The sequence below is a fragment of the Scylla paramamosain genome, chromosome 2 (genome assembly GCF_035594125.1).
Source record: "Scylla paramamosain isolate STU-SP2022 chromosome 2, ASM3559412v1, whole genome shotgun sequence".
NCBI classification, from domain to species: Eukaryota; Metazoa; Arthropoda; class Malacostraca; order Decapoda; family Portunidae; genus Scylla; species Scylla paramamosain.
Window position 1 is genome coordinate 941,436 of NC_087152.1, and position 23,565 is coordinate 965,000.

The following is a 23,565-nucleotide window of genomic DNA, read 5'->3' on the forward strand; positions in this document are numbered from 1 at the left end:
GAGAGAGAGAGAGAGAGAGAGAGAGAGAGAGAGAGAGAGAGAGAGAGAGAGAGAGAGAGAGAGAGAGAGTTACTTTAAAAATGTAACGTTCATAGGAAAGAAAAAAAAAACTATATTTTTTTTCAAATATATAAACAGATAATTTCGCAGACACTCGCAATGAAAAAGACGAATTGCCAAACTTTACAAATAACAGACTACGTTTTTGTAGAATCTATGATTGATCATTGGCTCATTATCTCTCTCTTTCTCCCTCCACCCCTCTCTCTCTCTCTCTCTCTCTCTCTCTCTCTCTCTCTCTCTCTCTCTCTCTCTCTCTCTCTCTCTCAGAACCACACACACACACACACATACACACACACGAACACACAGACACAAACACACACGCAAAAAAAAAGCTCAGTTATAACAGACACAGAACGGGAAGAAAAAAGATGCACATACATAAAAAAAAGAAAATACACACACGTACAAAAAAAAAAAAAAAAAAGCATATATATTGCATGCACGAACACAAACGAACGTGGTGGTTGGGCAAGAGCGGCAGGTAAGGGCGTGGCCAGGACTACCCATGAGCCAATCCGGACGCTGCACGGGGACCAGGTGAAGTGCGAACTCTCTTGACGTCACGAGTAATTGTAATTTATCCAAGTCGTGAGGATAAAGCCACAAGCCGCTGACGGGGATGCTGGGTTGATGGTGGGTGGAGTGAGTGAGCGAGAGAGGCGCTGCGTCTGCCGGGCCGTGAGGTGAGTGGGACGGGATGATGGGGGGAGGAGGAAGGGTATTGACAGCAGGGGTGGTGGAGAGGAGAGAGAGAGAGAGAGAGAGAGAGAGAGAGAGAGAGAGAGAGAGAGAGAGAGAGAGAGAGAGAGAGAGAGAGAGAGAGAGAGAGAGAGAGAGAGAGAGAGAGAGATGGTATGACTATTGACTAAAAATAATAATTGTAGTAAAGCAGATTTGGCAGAGAAGACGTTGCAGGAATAAATAAAGAAATAAAAAAAAGGATGATTATGAAAGATCATAGAGACACCAAACACACACACACACACACACACACACACACAGACAGACACAAACACACACAATCATCCACGTGCTTCGGGTCTAAACTACTGCAGAAAAACACACTAAGCACCAAAGGACACCAATAACGAGACAGGCAGAGATGAAGAGATGAATATGGAGGAGGAAGAGGAGAAGGAGGCGGAGTAGGCGGAAGAGAAGGAGGAGGTCTGGAGGAGGAGAAGACTACTGACTATTGATGCTGCTGTAGTGAAAGATAGCGAGGGGACAGGAGGAGGAGGTAATGATGATAGTGTTGAAGCAAATACAGGTGTTTGTGAAGGTACGCGAGAATGAGAAGTAAGAGGAGGGATATTACTTGTGATGCTGGCAGTGGTAGTGGTGATAGTGGTGGCTGTGCTGTTGTTGACCGGTGGTGGTGGTGGTGATGGTGGTGGATAGTATAAGGGGAGGTGGGAGAGAAGCAAGCAGAGGGCGGGACACTGGCTACACCCACAGCTACACCCAACACCCAACGCCGTGCAGTGACGCCTCGCTGAACAACCACAACCACTCCGTCCTGACTGGCCCCTGACACACACACACACACACACACACACACACACACACACTCTCTCTCTCCTCTCTCTCTCCTCTCTCTCTCTCTCTCTCTCTCTCTCTCCTCTCTCTCTCTCCTCTCTCTCTCTCTCTCTCTCTCTCTGATGTACTACAAAGATGAGGCGCTAACACGCACACAAGGCACAAAACTTCCCAGTAAATTTCCTGCAGTGTTGCAGTTATTGATTATAATTTTGGTGATAAGGCTGATAATTATATACGTAGTGATGGGGTAGAGCATGAGGAGGAGGAGGAAAAGGAGGAGGAGGGGGGGAGGAGGAGGAGGTGGAAGAGGAGGAAGAAAATGCCTTACGTCGTGATTTGTAAGAGAATTATTAAATTTATCACACATTTTCTCGCTTCACATATATAATACAAAAATAAACCTTGAAAAAATTCGCAGTGACAGTGACAGGTAAGCAGGTAAACATACACGGCATACATCAGGGGTGTACTACAGGGACACACGACAACGGCTGACAAATTGAAGAGAGAGAGAGAGAGAGAGAGAGAGAGAGAGAGAGAGAGAGAGAGAGAGAGAGAGAGAGAGAGAGAGAGAGAGAGAGAGAGAGAGAGAGAGAGAGAGAGAGAGAGAGAGAGAGAGAGAGAGAGAGACACACACACACACCACACACACACACACACACACACACACACACACACACACACACACACACACACATACACACACCTGTCTGGCCTTCCTGCTTTATGCTCCACCTTTCCTTTATCTGGTTCGCTGTGCTCGCTGTCCACTCCGGCTCCCGCTGCACCCCGCAAGCAACGCGCCATTAAGCTAAGTTATTCTGGCATTAGTGGCGGCCCCAGCGCTCCCGGGCTTGCGCCACTCAGCCTCCTCCCTCTCAAAGGTGGGCACAGAAATACCCTCTGAGAACCTTTATTATAATCACGCGCACAAGACTGAGTTGGCTGCTTGCTGGAATGAATCGGGGCTGCATGTAACAAGGTTGAATTCTCTCTCTCTTTCATACTTCACTATCCCGTCTTTGTCTTCTGATGTCCTTTCTTAATTTCGCTTTTTTTTTCATTTTTTTTTTTTCATTTCTACCCCGATTTTTTTTTTTTTTTTCTGGGTCAGGTAAAGGTTTCGAAGGGAAAATGATCCGCACTTTGTGTACTTTGATTCCCGCGACATGTTTTCTTGTTTGGAGGACGGGACGCGCCAGGCCTTCTTGAAAGCGAAACCGGACAGCCACCCGCCTTCTCCTCCAAGCCAGCTCCAGCTCCCGGCCTGACCAAATGTGGAGGAGGGAAGGCGAAGGAAGAGCGCGAGGTGGAAGAGAAAGGGTCAGGGGAGGAAGAAGAAACGCATGCAGAGAATACAGCAGTTGAAGATAAGAAGAGAAGGTTCTAATACTGAAAAGAAACCTATTGGTGCTTTCTTCTTCTTCGTTTATGCCGGTGTTCTCTCTCTCTCTCTCTCTCTCTCTCTCTCTCTCTCTCTCTCTCTCTCTCTCTCTCTCTCTCTCTCTCTCTCTCTCTCTCTGTTTACCTAGAATTGTGCTGGTGTGTACTGCATAGATAGGAAATAACTGTATCACTGTGGTGAGGAATAGTGAGTAGGTGTGCTTGGGGATGCCTGCACTCTGCTGTGGTGGACTCCCCAGTGGTGCTGTGATACGATTAGCAGTGGTGTGGTGTGGTGTGGTGTGTGCTGCAGCGTGGAGGCGGGACGTGTGGCTCATAAGTAATGCTATCTCATTATTCTTGGGCACTGGGTCGGTCATCTAGTGCGTCGGGAGAATGATCGTGGTATACTCGTTGTGGAGTCTGCCGGCGCGCTGACAAGTGGAGTAGGAGAGTGGAAAAGGAGTGGTGTGCCTTGCGGTCAAGCTTAGTGGAATGTATTATGTCTGTGTGTGTGTGTGTGTGTGTGTGGTGTGTGTGTGTGTGTGTGTGTGTGTGTGTGTGTGTGTGTGTGTGTGTGGCAATGCCTGCTGGCGTGTAGTGGTGTGTGGTGGTGGGTTATTGAAGCGTGCGGAGGCGTATGGAGGCGTGTGGAGGCCCGCAGTGGGTGTTGAGGGGAGGAGACAAGTCATTTGCCGGGCCCCCTCCCTCCAATCTCCGTATAAGGAGCAGGAGAGACCCTCACAGGTAAGGTTCGTCCGCCAGGTGAGCGCGTGGGAACCAGGCTTTCTCTCCGGCAGGAGGAGGAGGAGGGGGGGGAGGAGGATAACGAGGAAAAGCAGGGGATGGAAAAGGAGACGAGACTGGGGAACGATGAGAATAAGAAGAAAATTAAGAAAAAAACGGTAACAAAAAAGACTAAGGTGGTTAACGTCTCTATATTGCTTTTTCCCTCAACTTCTCTTTTATTTCATTATTTGATCATTTCTTACTTAGTACCCTACGTAAGCAAATGTTCACCTTTCATATACTTGCAATTTTCACATACTCATGACAATTTATCATTATTATTATTATACTTAGCCTTCCACTTATCCATATTCGGTTTCCTGAATGTTATATTCTTTCACTTTCCTTCACATCCTGTTGTACTGAGCGAGGCAGAGGTGGTGGCGGGGCGAGGGGTGACGGCGAGGCAGGGCACAAGGGCACCAGTGAGGAGAGAAAAGCCGAGCCAAATATGATATCTGTTCCATTTCTGCCTTCTACGTGAATGTGTTCCTGATCTCGCCCACGCACATACGTTCCCTCTTATATGGATGTACCAGTTTTATCTGTGCCTTCGTTAATTACTGTATTTCTTAACGACGTTTTAGCTATTCTGTTCACGTCGCTCATGCATTGAGAGCAAGACTAATGCAGTATATTTTATCTTTAACACATATATTGTGGGAAGAACACACACACACACACTCACACACACACACACAGAGACTGAATATATAAGTGAATGTATGAATGAATGAATGACTGAGTGAATGAATGAATAAGTAGATAAAGAAGTACATAACTAATCAAGCATGACTTGAACAAGTTCAGTGCTGTCATTCCTCGCAAAGATTTACTGATATATCTTCCACATGAGCGCCATTTTGTAAAAAAAAAAAAAAAAAGTCGCTTCTTTTCTTTGGGAGCTGCCCAGGCCACGCCGGGAAAGGGAGCAATGCACGGCTTAGTACACTGCCGTTAAGGAGAAAGAAAGAAATAAAAAACGAAAGAAAAAATAAATATACTCACTTTACACTCAAACAATTTCCAAGATTTCTTCAGATGACTTATTTTTTTCTTTTTCGATCTCACTGGTAATAGTTTCCAGACTGTTCCAGACTGTCTGTACAGCGATTAAGACTAAGGCAGGAACAAGATATAAGGAAGCGTATAAAAACAAAGCAAAAGATAGAGAAAGAAAAGAATTATGCTAACCTTCACTAAAACTTCTTCAGACCTTAATTTCTTGCGTTATCTTATTGCTTATAACTGCAGACATTAGATCACCCTCACGTTCTTTGATTGATTGGAAAAAAACAAGAAATGTCTGAACATAAGGTGAGCGGTGCCGAAGCGGTGGGCTGGCAGGCTGCTGGGTTGCCATGTCGAGCACGGGGTGTCGCGGCTGTGATGAAGGATAGCGGGTGATGCATCTGCCTACGCAAGGCCGGCCTGGTGATATTGCGTGTAAACAACCCTAACTAATGAGCGCCGATTTCTTACTCCTCCCTCCCTGACGCCACGGAGAAAATGCACGTACAAGAATAAAGAAAACGAGTGCATAATGCTTAGGGTAGACTAATATAGATTATTATTACTTGTATACTAAGGCACGTCGTTGCTCAGAAGTTTTATCTTCCGGTCAGTTTATATTATTCCAGTTAGCTAGGTTATGAATGTAAGAAACATTCTCTGAAATACATTAAGATGCTTCAAAATTAAAGATAGGAGCAATTCGAAGGATTTCAGGAGCTGTTTAAAAATTTTGTTTGGAGACGAGGGTTTGATGTTTACTGGATCTACCGAGTCTTTAATGTGTGTGTGTGTGTGCGTGTGTGTGTGTGCGTGTGTGTGTGTGTGCGTGTGTGTGTGTGTGTGTGTGTGTGTGTGTGTGTGTGTGTGTGTGTGTGTGTGTGTGTGTGTGTGTGTGTGTGTGTGTGTGTGTAATCAGGTACGCACGCACCTTCCTCCGTCCCCCACATACACACATGAACGAAGGGAACAATTACTAGAAGAGAGAAGTTTCACGACTTTAAACCCGCCGAAGTGGCAGCCACAGACTCAATGGCGTCTGTTAGTCGTGGGCATAAAAGAACAATTTCACGACAACCAAAAAAAAGGTGAAAAGTAACGAAAAAAAAAATGATCACAATAAAGAGGAAAAAAATAAGATATTCTACAATTACTATACACATATACACTGTGCTGCATAAGCCAGAGACATTCCGGAGGGGAGACAAAGCCATTCAGACGGAGGTGAGAAGCTGCAGTGTACTTAACAAATATGATTTAACATTTTCATTTTCATCAGACAACATTAACGCATGAGCAAGTCCTGAGGGAAGTGAGCCCTGTGACCCGCCGCCACCATCACTACCACCACCATCCACCACCATCGTAATAAAAATCTACCTAATAAGCCATCGCTGCGCTGTGGTGGTGGTGACTGGTGTTGATGTCTGTCGATTTGCTGCCAGCGTCTAAACCAAGTGTAAATACAGACCCCAGTGAGCTGACACCTAGACAGTGGTGGTGTTCATCCACCTCTCCCAGCCAGTAGGTAAGAGCACCAAGAAAGGTGACCCGTATAGTGCGGTGGCCCTCTGCCTCTTCACGGCCGCTTAATGACTCGACACAAGCCCGAGATGCCGCATGGAGCAGCCTGGCCTTATAGTTGGTTGCCTTTCATATCATCATACTTTCTAAAACCATCATCTCCCCTACTGCCATAATCTAATATCTCTGATATCACCTTTTCCCCCCACGACTATCTGCAAAGAGTATCTGTACAACAACATGAACAACAGCAGCAGCAAGCAGCAACAACAACAGATGCAGCAATAGAGCATCAAAGCCACAAACAGCACACCAGCCACTCAAAAACACCACCACACAATCTGAGGGTCGTGAGGGCGGGTCGGACATTAAGAAGATCATTTTGGACCCTAATTACCCGCAACCCGTCATTATAGATGCTTAACGGCATCTGATTGTAAGCGGAGGTCTGTCCCCGCGGGCCCCGCCGCGCCCACCACGCGGCAGGCGTGAGGCAGGGGTGTGTGGGGACGAGGGCAGGGCGGGGGCGGGGGGGAGGACGCTCGCCATCGTGGAGGACTGACGGCAGGCACGTGACGCCTCTTCTCACTTTCTGAACAGGAAAAATACCAAACACTTAAATTTTCTGTTGTGTAGTCTGGTAATAATGCTGTGCAGCACGTCGTGTTCCACCGCGACCCGCGACCTCACCAGGCCGCAGCCACCCGCCTGCTGGGGACGCGCCGCCCATCTGCCTGGTGGTCAGTATTCACGGCGGCACACACAGTGATGGTTCTTTATTTTACTGATACCTAATTAACAGGCTTCTCACAGACTCCATCTTGTCTCTGCAGCCATTAACGGAAGACACTTAGGTTACATTTAATGAACTTTATATTACATAAAAACCGCTGTCGTATCTCAAAGCAGCTATTGGCAACATGTTCGGGGTACACGCTTTCGCATAGCGTGTATCAGGAGAAATTCTCTTAAATTTATAAAATTCTCTTAAATTTCGATGAAAATGTATTTCGAATGAATACCGATAGTACTGCAAGCTTTTTCTTCCTCTCTCTTTTCCATCTCTGGTGAACGAACGAACAGCAAAGAAATACTGCACTTAAAATAATAATATAAGTGACGTCAAGACTGTCAATGCAGTTTGGTCGGACTCTTCTTGAAATACGTTTTTACTCTCTCTCTCTCTCTCTCTCTCTCTCTCTCTCTCTCTCTCTCTCTCTCTCTCTCTCTCTCTCTCTCTCTCTCTCTCTCTCTCTCTCTCTCTCTCTCGCTCTCTCTCTCTGCGCATACGTGCTTGCGTAAATTACGTGCGTGTTTGCCTGTGTGTGTGTGTGTGTGTGTGTGTGTGTGTGTGTGTGTGTGTGTGTGTGTGTGTGTGTGTGTGTGTGTGTGTGTGTGTGTGTGTACGAGTAAATGACCAAGGCCTTTCGTATATGCTGCCCCACCACGGCCTCCTCCTCCTCCTCCTCCTCCTCCTCCTCCTCCTCCTACCTCCTTCCCTCTTTCCCGGGCCGCGGATCGCGCAACACCCACATTTACATACGAGGAGAACCTGGGTACTCGAACAGGTGATTTGGCAAGTGAACCGTCTACCTAATATGTCAGTGAAGGAGGGACAGAGAGGGAGGCAGTGAGGGCGGAGGAAAATTACAAAAATGGGTGAAAACGAGAGAGAGAGAGAGAGAGAGAGAGAGAGAGAGAGAGAGAGAGAGAGAGAGAGAGAGAGAGCCAGCCTCCCCACGTCTCCTCCTATTCCCGTAGATCTGGGAGGAGCGAGTAAGTGACAGGCCTCGTCCTCACGCCGACCCCCACCTGTCTTTCAAAGCGGGCAGGGGGCGGCGGCTGGGTTAGGGGCACCGCGGGGGGGATAGGGAGGGAAAGGGGATTACGAGAGGAATGGGAGAGAGGAGAGAGAGGAGTGTGAGTTCTAGATGGAGGTGGGCTGTGGTGTTGTGGCATTCTTGATGATTCCCTGACCTACATAAGTGCTGTCATAAACTTTGTAGCTCATCAGGTGAGGTGGTGTAGTGTTCTGGGTGGCTCGTCCTAGCCAACGACCCAGAAAAGGAGAAGGAAGAAAGGCGAGGAGATGGAGGAAGAGGAGGAGGAGGAGGAGGAGGAGGAGGAGGAGGAGGAGGAGGAGGAGGAGGAGGAGGAGGAGGAGGAAATAAGTCAGGATTCCCAATTTACCCACACACACACACACACACACACACACACACACACACACACACACAGACAGACACACACACACACCCTTATCAAGACACCAGGAGATAAGGCCGTTCAGAAATATGGTTTTCGAAACAGAGTAACATATCAGTGGAATTAATCACCAAAAGAAGTGGTCTGAGCAAACAATACTCGTTCGTATACGTTTAAGGAAGATATGATAATTCGGTTCAGAAGAAAAAAAGAAAAAAAGAAACGGACATATCGAGCTTGAGTCAGTCCTGTAATAATACAAATAGATAATCATGTAAATATAAACACACACACACACACACACACACACACACACACACACACACACACACACGACAGATGACGAGAAACTTACGTACTATTATAGTTTCTTTATGACCACTATATGCAGAGAGAGAGAGAGAGAGAGAGAGAGAGAGAGAGAGAGAGAGAGAGAGAGAGAGAGAGAGAGAGAGAGACCGTGATCCTCTCAAATAAGGGCGGAGCAACAGGGTCACACATAAACGCAGCAAAAGAGGATATTCTACTTCACCTTTTCACTTTAAACGTCAACAGACTCTTTGATTGGCTATTTACATGGCACACAACACCTGCTCCTCCCTCCCCTCCCTCCCGGCCCGCTCCTCACCTCGCGCCTCGGATACTGAACTAAAATAATCCCCCCTTGATGTGAGTTAATGTTCTTTTCGGCCCGCGGCATAAAAGGCGAGACTCGGTAGTTTACATATCACGAGCAACATAAAAAAAAATAATATAATGTAAAGAAAGCAGCCAGTGTTGGTTAGTAAGTAATCTCTCTCTCTCTCTCTCTCTCTCTCTGAAAAATGTCATCTCAAATAATGCCTCTCTGATAAGATTCACAGCCTGACCTAACCTAACACAACTTAGCCTAACTTAACCTAACCTAACTTAAACTAACCTAACCTAATTCATCTTTTTTATTATGGTTAATTATTTTTTGTAGATAGAATGTTCATGGAGAAAATCTGTCGTAGAAGGCTCACTTATATTCTCTCTCTCTCTCTCTCTCTCTCTCTCTCTCTCTCTCTCTCTCTCTCTCTCTCTCTCTCTGTCTGGAAGGGACACAGAGGCGCCCCAGCGGTTCTCCTACTCGCCTCCGTCACCTTTATTGAGAAAAGCTTCGGGGGAGTTAATGTCATCTTCCTTATAGGTTTGTGTTATCAGTTGGCACTCAGCTCCTTTTCCTCCCACCTCCTCCTCCTCCTCCTCACCTGACCTTCCCTCCTACCCTCCCACCTTTCTATTTTCTCTCTCTTGACCACTCTCATTTATGCTTGAATAATGTATGCTCTCTCTCTCTCTCTCTCTCTCTCTCTCTCTCTCTCTCTCTCTCTCTCTCTCTCTCTCTCTCTCTCTCTCTCTCTCTCTCTCTCTCTCTCTCTCTCTCTCTCTCTCTCTTACTGCTTTTTCCACTCTCCTTGTCCTGCTTTTGCCTTTCCTTTTTTCATGGTTTTATTTTGTTTTCTTTCACACATTTCGTTCTATTTCTGCTCTATTAGTAGTAGTTAATAGATCTCCCCATATGTCTTTGTTATAAGATATTCTCTCTCTCTCTCTCTCTCTCTCTCTCTCTCTCTCTCTCTCTCTCTCTCTCTCTCTCTCTCTCTCTCTCTCTCTCTCTCTCTCTCTCTCTCTCTACGCATACTGTTCCTATCTACGTAAGTTATTTTCTAACATTCTTCATCACTTTCTTTACATTCTCTACATATTCTCAGCGGTAATCTCAACCCGCTGATCTCCGTCTTTCTAAGCATGCCCATACATTCCCTGCCAGCTCTACAAACCTTTTCCTGAGTATCCCATCTGCCTTTCCTTGCTTACGCCACCTCTAACAGCTCCATTCCTCTCTAGTACTCCACATCGGTACTCAGAACACCTGTGCACCTTAATCTTTCTTAATTCTCTTCTTTATGCTATACAAAGCTCAAATTTAATCTTTCTCTCATGTAACTTTCTTATTGTCCTTTCTATTTCTTTCCGTTATTCGTTACACTAGTATTCTCATTTTCTGCCATCCAAAACTCAATCTTCCAACTTTCCCTTATTGAACTCTGCTACTCTCCTTCCTATTTCATTTCGGTATTCGTAACAGTAATACATATCTTTAGTTTTCCCAGTTTCGTCATTCGCAAGTTTTCTTCTATCTTCCTCATAAGTCGCACACGAGACACCATTCTGTTCCTCTTACGGACGCACCAGGGCAGGAGGGGGCGCCAGGGACCAGGGCCTACGGAACACAATGGACCAGTAAACAGACGGAGGTGTCCTTAAGAGGCTTCTCACGATAGGAAGGCGATAAGGGAGGAGTGATAGGCAAGGCACGGCAATACTCGAGGGCAAGGGATATGGGCAAGCTGGATATATGATGAATTATACAACAGGTGTGTGTGTGTGTGTGTGTGTGTGTGTGTGTGTGTGTGTGTGTGTGTGTGTGTGTGTGGGAAAGATAACCAACACAATAGCGACAGGAAATTATACAGAAAAGTCAGAAAAGAAAAAAAAAGAATAAAACAAAAGTAACTGGATAAACATATAAGGCGTAAAGAAATTATACGTTATGAATGACCACCACCAAATAATACATACTTACGAAACCCACTCACGAAAACGACTGAGGCAGAAAAAAAAAGTATTGCCTTAAATGAGAAAGAATAAAATATAAAAAAAGAAGAGTATGGATCCCGCCGCCTCTTCTGTAAGCGAACAATTGTGTCTCGGTCACCCCACGTGACCTGTGACCTCCCTCGTGTGCCTGGCAGGGGACGCCGGTGTGGCCAATCCGGTGTTATGGGAAAAATGCCAAAGAGGATGGGAGGGGTGCGGGGTGGAGGAGCAGAGGAGAGGAGGAGGGGAGGGTAGACGACATATTGCTATCAGGAGGAGGAGGAGGAGGAGGAGGAGGAGGAGGAGGAGGAGGAGGAGGAGGAGGAGGAGGAGGGAGTAAAAGACATGTCAACATCAGGAGGTCAAGATGAGGAGAAAGGAGAAGGTGAGGAGGTGAAATAAAAGAAGGAAGAGGAAAGGCCGCGCGTGTGTGTCTACGCTTTGTGACACGTAGCCGCTCTTCACGTCTCCAAGGTCCTGTCTTACACATCTTCACTAATTCACCGGCTGTCCTGTGGCACGACTCCTGTGTGGGGCGGGTTACAGGAGGCACCTTTCCTGAGCACTCCTGTGGCTGCTAATGTGAGGACCAGCCAGGAACGTGTGTGTAGATACCTGAGGTGGTCGTCGTTCATATGCGTTTCCAGATGTCCTGACGTGCATTGGAACCAAGGAAAGGTGGATATACAATCAATAATACTAGCAAATTTCTCTGATACACATATGAGATCCACAGAAATAGCGTAGTTTGGTGTGATAAAACAGAAAACGCAATCTGCGAACGTTAGTGATACTACAGTCAGCCAACACACACTTAGTTACCGTACTCTTCGCTATCTTCACTCCAATGCTCATCCAAAAAAAAAAAAAAACATATATATATATATATATATATATATATATATATATATATATATATATATATATATATATATATATATATATATATATATATATATATATATATATATATATATATATATATATATATATATATATATATATATATATATATATATATATATATATATATATATATATATATATATATATATACATATGCGTAAAGATACCTCTGGGCACCGATGAAAAATACAGTGCACTATGCATATGCTACCAATCCAAGGCTAAAATCGGATACTGGAAAGTCCCGGAACATTTAGAGGCTCTGTGCGCCAGGCGATTCTTGTTAGGGAAAGTCTACTCGCGGGGATGAGCCGGGGCGAGAAGGGAAGTGCAGTGCAGATCTGGGTCACGAACGGACTGGCTATCTTAATCTCGCCCCTCCTTGCTGGAATGCGTGTGTCGTGCCTAATTACCTTCCTTTAGTGCACCTTCTACTCGTACCAACATCTTTTTTAATTTCTTTCCCACAGTCAAGAGTTCAGCATTACCACAGATTTTCTCTGAGGTTGTGATACCTTTCTCCTAACCTGCTCTTCCTACTCGTATTAACACCTTTAATTTCCGCCAATTAAAGACTCAACATTCCCATAACTTTTCTCTGAAACTATACTGCCTCATACTCTATACTTCATGGATCTCCCCCCTCTCTCTCTCTCTCTCTCTCTCTCTCTCTCTCTCCCTCTCGCTTTCCCGCCGCACCGCCTTATGGTCCCACCCGCCACAGGACACAACGGGTCACGAGAGGTGCTTCACGGCTTTCATTTACAGTCTCTCCACTGAGTCTGCCGCCTGAGCACCGTAATAATTGCAGCCGAGCCCACACGCCCTCACACCCCGGCCCCATCACGGCACAAACTGATACGGAATTCATCTTCGAAATTTAAGAATGAATCGTCGACCACTTGATATCCTGCGCGGAGGGGAATCATATGAGAGAGAGAGAGAGAGAGAGAGAGAGAGAGAGAGAGAGAGAGAGAGAGAGAGAGAGAGAGAGAGAGAGAGAGAGAGAGTCGTATGCTTATGAATTTAACACACGTACTGTACCTACATTACACTACAGACGACCTACGTACGTACGCCAAAAGACACTCAGATCAAAGATAACACAGAGTCGTAGTACTTATACATCTGACACACGCACGCACGACTCTTACAGAAAACGAGCGTGAGATACGAGATAAAGGGGAGGAGTGACGCAAGATGAAAGGGAGTAAGAGATACAGTAGGTCGAGATTGAGCGTGAGAGAGTGAGAAAGAATGATGAAGTGTGGGAAGCATCGAGAGAGAGAGAGAGAGAGAGAGAGAGAGAGAGAGAGAGAGAGAGAGAGAGAGAGAGAAACAAGATGGTGAGGAAAGATGCGTGAGTGAGGGAGACAGTGATTGAGGGGGAGGGGGTGGGAGGGACGGGCCATCCCCCCGCACCGCCACCCGCTGCTGTGGGCCAATTGCACATGATAATCCAGTTACGGTGAATGGCGGCCGCGTGCTTCCCCCCTCCCCTACCTCTCTCTCTCTCTCTCTCTCTCTCTCTCTCTCTGGTTATGTTTTATTTTTACGTATCTGTACATTATCATCTTCTGATTTCTTTTTTCTTCTCTTCTTTGTTACTTTTTTTTCTCTCTTTCTTTCCTTCCTTACCTTCTTTTCTATGCCTATCTTCTTCTTACCTCTTCCTTTCTCTCAACACTTCTTTCTTCGTTCACTAGTCACGTCTCTCTCTCTCTCTCTCTCTCTCTCTCTCTCTCTCTCTCTCTCTCTCTCTCTCTCTCTCTCTCTCTCTCTCACCAACACACACCTTCGCAGTTCATCACATTAAATGTTTACAACAATCAAGTTTCTTACCATCCATCCTTCCCCCACCACCACCACCACCACCACCACTATCATCCCACTCCCTCTCTCCCCCTCTCCCTCTCTCCCCTCACCCGCCCGCCTTAAACCGCGAACATTTCCGAACCCCCGACCGCCGCCACACCCGACAAGCCTGCCGCCCTCCCCGACACCGTAATGACCCACGCTCTCGGGCATCGGATTAGGAAAAGATAATTCACTCTCGGAGGAAAGGAAAACGTCGTGTCCAAGCGAATGAACAGCTTGTAGTGTTCCTTCGGTCTTGCCTTCTTCCCCTTCCCCTTCTCCTTCTCCTTTCTCGTCTCCTTCTCTACTATTTCGAAACAGCAGAGAAAGTGTGCGAGTGAGTGAGTGAGTGAAGCAAATAATGACGAAGCTTAGAAGACAGGACGAGGTGAATGAAAAAAGTCAACAGCGTACTGCATGATAAAACAACAAATAATGTGTACGGACGTAGGAAGGTGTGTGTGTGTGTGTGTGTGTGTGTGTGTGTGTGTGTGTGTGTGTGTGTGTGTGTGTGTGTGCATTCTCTCTCTAACGTTTTCATGCCGCGCCAGAAAGGACGAAAGAGGAGTGGAAGAGTGGGTGGGGCAGTGTTTTTTTTCTTCTTTTTTTCTTTCTTTTTCTCAGCATTCCTCTTCCTCTCCTAGACTGGGATTAGACATTCTCTGTTACGGTAAAGCCAGTTTATCTCCCCGACACCGGAAAGTGCTTTTTGACCTGTGTGTGTGTGTGTTTATGTAAGATTCTCTCTCTCTCTCTCTCTCTCTCTCTCTCTCTCTCTCTCTCTCTCTCTCTCTCTCTCTCTCTCTCTCTCTCTCTCTCATCATCATCATCATTCCAGCACTTAGGTTTCACTCTTCGCATGTATCACTAAAATAAATCCTGCCTGCCACTCCCTCTCTTCTCATTAAGTGGCAGTCGAGCACAAGGCAGGCAGGTTTGGGTCGCAACACTCATAACGCTAGTAATGGAAGCCGCTACTATCCCGCACACACTTCCCGTCCTACTGAGCTGAATAGAGGCTGGATGTATCAACGAAACGCTTTTATCGCGTTGTTTATCAGGCAGTAATGCAATCTAAGACTCATATCATATATACTTAAGCCGAGAATTAATTTATAAAACGACTGGCTTGTATCCCCCTCACGCCACCACCATCACCGCATAAACTGCATGTAAACTCCTTTCACCACGTTAAAAGCGCGAAGAAAAATATTACACTTAAACTCAACGCGAGAATTTATTAAACAAAACGACTTGGCTAACTGACTTCTAACTCTCCACTATCCCCCAACAAAATTAACCACACGCACCTTTGTACCTTTCACCAAAATAAAATCCGGAAAGAAAACTCGAAAATTCCAGCGCCATTTCCATCACCATCATAAGCAGCACACCAGTCGCCGCCACGCACCTCTAAATGACTTTCCCCAACACTTCAACACCACATCGACCCCGCGACAACCATAGCACACGGGCCTCGACAACCTGACGGACAGGAACCGCCGCTTCGCCTCCATATTTGTCAATGACCCGCTGCAGCCTTCCCAGCCAGCGGTAACGGGGCGGGAAGGGACGGACGGAGGCGGCGAGAGGGCGGGAAGGGAGATGAGAAGAGAAGACAAGAGGAGAGAAGAGAGAAGAGAGAAGAGAGAATGAGAGAGAGAGAGAGAGAGAGAGAGAGAGAGAGAGAGAGAGAGAGAGAGAGAGAGAGAGAGAGTGAGAGAGAGAGAGAGAGAGTACTAAGACACGGAAAGAAGATCCATAATTTAACAAAAGATTGAGAAATGCACGTTTTCTTTTCACCTATTTCTTTGCAGTAAGATTAACAACGAGAAAAGATACGTAAGTTTTTCATACACCATTCCTTGACACTTGAACAGAACAATGAGGGTGAAAAATGAACAACCACAAATACTGGAAATCTACGAGGGGGCAAGGAAGCAAGCAGAGCTGGGACGTGTGGGCAAAGGAAGGGAAAACATTATCGAACTTGCAAGGAGAGTCGGAAAATTGGGGGAAAAAATATATTGAAGGAGGCAATACAAGAGAAGAAAACAGGTTATTAGGTGTGTGTGTGTGTGTGTGTGTGTGTGTGTGTGTGTGTGTGTGTGTGTGTGTGTGTGTGTCCCTCCCTTAACATCCCACACACCCGTTCTTCTGAGTGAAAAGTAACACATTTTTTTTTTTCTTTCAATATATGTTGGCTGTAAAATTAAATCAGTGGAAGAAGGAGAAGAAAAAAAAGAGAAAAAAAGGTTCACTTCATCCACACTAATGACCAAAGCCATTGTGCTTAAAGAGGCGTATAAGACCCGCGCTCCATTATCCTCAAACCCGCACTGAGGAAGACATCACGGGAGGCGGGGAGACGAGGGGCGAGGGGAGGGTTTCTTCTTAAAACTTCCGATGAGAATACTTGAAAAAAAAAAAAAATCACCCAAAGAAAAAAGTATAATTGGCTATACTATTTTTTCCCATCACAAGTGTACAAAAGAAGACACAAGCATGAAAAACGTACGAACAATTCTGTATTCTAGTCTTTCCGAGAAGAGATGGGAGGACTTGAGTTCACGCGGGTTCGAAGGACTGAGGCGGGGCGAGGACACACACACACACACACACACACACACACACACACACACACACACCCAAGCACCTCAAAAACGTCCCTCAAAGGAGTAACCATTAAACGCTCTGATGAGGTTAGTCCTGCTTAGCTCGCGCCCCACCTCTGTGCCCCGCCCTTGTTGGACCCCTGCGTAGGAGGCGGGGAGAGCGGGAGGGAGAGGGAGGAGGGATGAATGAGGGCCACCTAGGGGAGCAGGGACGGGGGAGGAGACACGGACAAGGACGGGAGGGGAGGAGGGAGGCTGAGTGAGTGGGTGCGAGTCAAGAGGTGGAGGACTTCAAAGGATGTCACGCTCGAATAACGCAAGAAGTGATCCGTGAAGACGTAAAGACATGGAGGTGAAGAGGACAGGGGCTGGGATGGTCCTCCTCCTCCTCCCTTCCTACCCTCCTTCCCTCCTCCATCCCCTGCCCCTGCTTGAGTGCCTGTTGGCGGTCGTGCGGCAGGTGGCGCGGCTCACCTGGCCAGGTAATACGACACCTGGCGGAGCAGTGGTCACGGGAAGCACGCAAGCCACCCTGCATTATATAGACTCTCTCGCAGGCAGAGTCAGGAACAACGTGAGGGATAACACGGATGGAAATGGCAAGGTTTACAGGATACGGCGTCTTGTGACTGGTGTAACTCAAGGTAATACGTATGTAATTGGGAAATATCCGCATATTGTACCTATTTATGAAACGAGTTTACTTTCTTGCATTTGTGTATTGTATAGATATTTCCTGAAATGGTATATTTGATTATTAAGAATCGAATCTCCTTTCTCTAACGTAAAGAAAAAAAAAATGAAGGAAGCAGAATAAAGGATAACGTGGAGAAGAGAGGAGGAGGAGGGAGAGGAGGGAGAGGAGAGGGAGACGGTCTACCGTGACACTCGATCGACCTCAACCAGACCAGAGGAAAGCATCCGAGACTCCCGGCGGCCTCGCTTTCTGCTGGCCACTATCTCCGGTGTCGCCGCCACCGCACCTGCCGCTGATGATTGCGTGGCGCCGAGGTGGGCCAGGGAGGGGCAGGGAAGGGGAGAGATGGGAGAGGGAAGGTGAATATACTGGTTGGTCCAAGATAAACTAGTTATATTGGATTGTGAAAATTAGAGCAAACTGATTAAATGTGAATGAAGAGAGGACTGGAGGTGAAAGTGAATGCCGGTTCTGGTGAAATTCTAGGAGTGATGTGTGAGATGAGGCAGGTACGGGCTAATCAAGGAAGGGGTTATGGTATGTAGAGTAGAAGACAACTATCAGGTGACAAAATGAATTCCTTCTTAGCGCGGCCACACGATGAAGTAATAGTCTCCTTTTACCACGCAGGTACGAAACATGTATCACAGAAAAAAATGGAGTCAGAACATTCGGCATCATGTACTCGTAAAAAAATGTGGTACAAATGATGTGCATGGTGTACTCACGTAATCTGTATATCAACGTCCGTTCTGTCTTAACCAAACTCTTGAATCAATATGGATGAGTAATGTAGCTAAAAAGGAAATTCATATTGTATGTTACTACAGTGTAACAATAAAGCTATTCTATTTTATTTTATCTATGCTATGTTAACGACAACGCGAGACTGAGAGAAGCGAACATCTAGAAGACAATAGGAAAAGTAGGCAACCAAGTCACCAGAAACAAAGTCTGTAGTCGCTATAAACAGAAAACGTAAAAAAAGTTAGCCTGTCAAGCCGAAAAAAAAGAAGAAGAAAAGGGAATGCCTTCCATGCGGTCTTGAGATGCGGTACATTAGTTGATCAATAAATCAAGCAATCAGTTAATCATTTCTTTACTTCCTAGTGGTTTGTTTCTCTTCTGATTCATGTGTCAAGGAAGAGAGCGGTATGCACGCAGCCACTTCACCTTGGACAGGCAACGAGCCGCGTGACATCTACCACTACAAACTACACGATACTCAAGTTAAGTAACGAGGAAATAAAGTAACAAAAATAGAAAATAAAAGCTATGACAATAGTACTAAGAATAAAGATATAAAAAAAAAACAGAAAACGATGAATAAAGATAAGGGGAAATAGGCAAAGTGGGATATTTAGGTCGAGGAAGAGGCAAGTGGGAGAAAGCTGGCAGACAAAACCTGGCATGAACCTGAGCATGATACTCAAGATATTTTTTAGAGGACGAAATGAAAGAATGAAGAGAGAGATGAGGATGACAGAAAGAATAATAAAAAAAAAAAACTATATTATTACTATAGTTATTTAGAGGAGGAGGAGGAGGAGGAGAAGGAAGAGGAGGAGGAGAAGGAGGAGGAGGAGGAATACATACGAGGAATGCAGATATCAGGAAACTTATCTGACTTGACTTAAACAACATACGCATATACTTCTACTAAGGTAAAAGTGAAAGAAAAAGGTGGAAAAGATCAAGACGGAGGAGGAGAATTAGAGGAGCGAGGAGAATGAAGACTTAGCGCTGCGGTCGCCATTAAGTCGACACACCCAGATTCCACTTGAAGGCTCGGGTTTCCTTGAATATAGATCACCTGCGGTCAGTGTGGAATCGCTAGGGAACTGGTAGTCCTCGTGGGGCGGGGCGGAGCGGGGGGCGGAGCGGGGCGGGGCGGGACGAGGCGGGGCGTGGGACAGACAAAATAGTGCAAGAGAAAGTGGAGCACCAAGGATGATGTGATGGAGGGAAACTGAAATATATAAACAAAGGACAACGTATAAGAGAGAGAGAGAGAGAGAGAGAGAGAGAGAGAGTGAGAGAGAGAGATGAGAGAGAGAGAGAGAGAGAGAGAGAGAGCAAGCAATAACTCGACCTCGGCGGACACCTAACACTCGTACCGTGGTGCTCTGCGGTGGCGCGCGGCTCTGCTCTGCGGCCACATGTGGCGTCTGTGGTCACTGCTTTGCGAGCGATTGTCTACGATTCCTGGCAGCAATACGAGGCTCAGAAACGCAGCTGGCTCACTGCCAGCCGAAGGTGGCTCACTTCTTACCGCAGGTGGCTCAGTTCTGATGATGGTTTGCTTGAGGTGTGTGGCCTGCCAGAGACACGATGCTCGCTGCCGCTGACGAGTGATGCTCTTGGCGGAGCAGACCGGCTGGCTGCTCGGTGGTAGCAAGTCATTTCCAGCGACACACATTATTAACAAGCAGGCAGACATACAGAAAGACACCGACCCACATCCACTCACTTCTTTTTAAAATTTTTGTTGTGTCCTTGCCTCCCTAGATGTAGCGATGTTAAGAATGCTGACTGATGTAACCAGATGTCACGTGTGTGTGCAGGTATCTAATAATGAACGAAACAAAGAAGTCCCCTGCCCGGGAAGACAAGACGCTGAAGATACAGACATTATCTTTAATAGCAATAAATGGCTAATGATGCGCGACCAAAACATTGCAAGGCACCTCAGCATCACACCGCTTCAGAGAATTGTTTGAAGCTGCCTGTTACTTCAGAAGACATTCACTGATAGACTGTCCGTTACAATCAGGACCAGCGCGAGGCGAAATTATCTGACGAAAACCAAAAACTGTGTAAAGACATGACCGTAACATTGATAATGCTTTGCCGTGTGTAAGTACGTACCTTACTGTTCAGTTTTTCATACTTGACTATTTTTTATCATAGAGAAAGTGGAATGTCTATCACCTCACTTACTACTACTGATACTACTACTATTATCTGTTCTAAAAAAACGATAACTACTGCTGCTGCTGCTACTACTATTACTACTACTACTTATTATTGATATTACAATTGCTTGATTCACACACACACACACACTCACACACACACACACACACACACACACACACACACACACACACACACACACACACACACAGACACACACACACACACACACACACACACACAAACACACACACACACACACAACACACACACACACAAACACACACACACACACACACACTCTTACTTTGGTGATGGGCTGGGTGGGGCCGGCGTAAGGGGTTGGCATCTTCCTGCAAATTGATGAAGCACATCACTCATTTGTCTCACTCAGGCGGAGATGACAAAGGGGCTGGAGATAATAAGTGTCTGCTTGGGACGGTGTAGGAGATAGCTGGAAGGAGGGAGGGCGATGGGGGACAAGCGCGCGAAGGTGAGGAAGATGAAAGGTGGTAAGAGATGAGGAAGTGAAGCACCGTGACAGATGAGGGAGGGCAAAGGGTGTAGGGGTGAGCGAGTGTCAGGTGAAGGAACGTGGGGATGAGGGAGTTGTTTGCGTTGTGGCGGAGGAGGTGTGGGTGTGGGAGAAGAAGGAATACATAGGAAGAACACATACCACGACACATGCTGGTGAAAAGGCGAAATCTGATGCTTTACAACGATATGGGAAACCATACAGATATGTAAAAAGATACGTGCTAAAGCGACTCTAACATAAGTTTGCAAAGAGGAAAGGGAAAGGATGCGTGTAGAGAATAATCAGCACAATAATCAGCATATTCAGAATGTACTGATAGCTGTAGATTAGAAATGTGAAACGTGGAAACTAAATCAATAAAATGTCTAAGGAAAAATATACACAGTGTAGAAATCAGTGTTGAAAGTAACTCAAAGAATACAAAAAAATAAAAAGTTCAACAAAAATAAGAAAATAAACTAAAATTTAGGCCTCACATAAATCAAGAAGAATGAAATATGTGAATGGGAGGGACAAGTGACAAGAGGAGAAGGTATCAGATGCAGCAGAGGGATGATTGATTGCACTGCTAGGGATGACATGCTGAGGGGATGTGGCGGTAGACAGGAGATGTAGTGGTGAGACTGACAGGCTTGTAGGCGGAACTTACGCATACATTACCATCTGCGCTCCCACCGTATACCCGTACCGTAAGTTTCTCTCAAAATAAATCTCCCGCACCATCAACTTACGAACAAGATCTCTCTAAAAAATAACTCTCCTAGATTAAGTTGGGTGAAACTGCAGTGAGTGAAGTTGTCATCAATGATCCGGTCTAGCTTATCAGTGTGACAATATTAAAGATTTTCACGAGTTATTTATTTATTGTTTTTCCTGCGAGTGAATATTAACATAAGGCAGCTTCAACAAGGACTTAAGTAACCTTTGTTAGAGCAGCACCAGACCAGGCTGGACATGTGCTCATGATGTACGTTTGATTGTTAGCTCGTCCAGGTCCCCCATCCTTCTGGTGGCGTGACTAGTGAACCGCGCCAGAGGGAAATCTATGTCTGAAACTCGAGGGAGCACACGTATCATCAAACTGCACGACTTGGCTCAGTTCACGCCCACGACGCTTCTCTCAGCCCCCTCGGACTTACGAAGACAACAATGCGGTGTTCTGTGAAGCGTGTGATGCACCTTTCTATACCTCTCGCCGCCACACAAAGTAGTACTGATATAAAAACGTGTCCTTATTGACCTCGCTTCAAACTCCTGGCTTGCATAAGTAACGTAGCTAGGCATTTCTCCATACCTTCTCCCACCCCCACCTTCACACCCTCGCACGCCACCTCACCACCACCATCGCCACCTCCACCACCCACTCCCTCTTCCCCTGCTCCCCCGCCTTCTCCGCGTTACTGATGGCCGTGCGTGGCCCTCCGGACATCCACCAGTATCATCATTATTAATTACTTCGTCTGACTCGCACATTAGTATGATAAATGGGGGATGAAGGGGAGAGGTGAGATGGGGTGAGGGGACGAGCAGAGGGAGGGGAAGAGGAAGAAGGGGAAGGATGAGAACGGGGAAGGGAGATGGAGAAGCAAAAAAAATCAGCCTCCCGGAGGTTTCAACTCACGCCTACACCGCCTCACCATCTCGTGCTCTTCTACAACCCGACTGGTCTCCTGGTCTCGCACCTTTGCCCTCTTCCCACTCACTGTCTGCCTCTCTATCTTACCTACTCAGTCCCTCCTTTTCCCCTCCTATCTCCTATCTATCCCACACTCCGTGCTTCTCCCGCTCATCCACATTCCCACTCGATACCTAATTCTGCTCCCACTCAGTATCTATCTTCCCTCTCTTCCTCTCACTGTCTTCCGTTCTTCTCCCTTGTCTTATTTACCAAAGTCCTTCCATACCTAACTCTCACACTCCTTAACTCCATTTCATTCACTCATTCTTCTATTTGACACTTCATTCTTCTTCCTTTTAGTATCCTCTCCACATCCTCCTCACTCACTCACCCTTCCTATTCTCCCCATCTCCTTCCATATCTATTCCTCAGCCTCATTCCTTAACGCTCATTCATTCTCCTCCCACTCACCACTTTATCCTTCCCCCAGTCAGTATCTTCTCCCTCTCCCCCACTCAATGGCTTGTCCTCCACACGCCCAGGGTTCAGTGTTGGGGCGCCCGGTTCACGTGGTGGGTCATATCTTTCCTTTTATATTGACAGCTCACGAGGCACTAAGATGTGAATCTATGGTCCTCCCAGACGTCGTTTTGGCTTCCTTCATTCCTTCCCTTCATTCTTTGAGAGAGAGAGAGAGAGAGAGAGAGAGAGAGAGAGAGAGAGAGAGAGAGAGAGAGAGAGAGAGAGAGAGAGAGAGAGAGAGAGAGAGAGAGAGAGAGAGAGAGAGAGAGAGAGAGAGAGAGAGAGAGAGAGAGCAGAAAACACAGGCAATTAGACAAAGAACCACACAGAAAGGCAGAAAAACATCAGTGAGGCAAAGAAATCGCCAGACATAAAAGAAATACAAGGGAAGAAAAAAAAAAAAAAGAAACAGAGAGATTGCGACTGTAACAGAGACAGAGACAGACAGACAAACTGAAAAAATAAACCTAAACAAAAAAAAAAACAACAACAACAGCAACAACGAAAAAAAAAAGTAGACAGACCATGAGAATGAGATCAAGACTTACACTGAAGACGAAGGAGAGAAACGGCAATGAGAAAATCAGATATAGGGGAAGGAAAGTACAGGGGAGGAAGGCGCTCTAAGTACAGAGAGAGGGAGTTAATATTCAAGGGATGAGAAGTTATGAGCACGGGAATGATGAGGGGAAGGAGAGAACCGTGATGTAGGGGGTGGAAAAAGTATGAGAGGCGAAAAAAAAAAAACAGG

The 23,565-nt window shown here is 46.2% G+C and overlaps 1 protein-coding gene across 4 annotated transcripts in view; it reads right to left on the reverse strand.

Moving 5' to 3' along the window:
- LOC135107981 (uncharacterized) overlaps positions 1–23,565 on the reverse strand; it is a 72,484-nt gene that overhangs the window by 16,063 nt on the left and 32,856 nt on the right. For 2 of the 4 annotated variants that reach the window (XM_064018510.1, XM_064018501.1), the window contains exon 2: positions 20,444–20,489. The exons of the other annotated variants lie outside the window; for them this stretch is intronic. In XM_064018510.1, coding sequence (XP_063874580.1) covers positions 20,444–20,485 — 42 coding nt within the window. In that variant the 5' untranslated portion in view covers positions 20,486–20,489. The remainder of the gene's footprint in view (positions 1–20,443; positions 20,490–23,565) is intronic. 4 annotated transcript variants of the gene reach the window in all.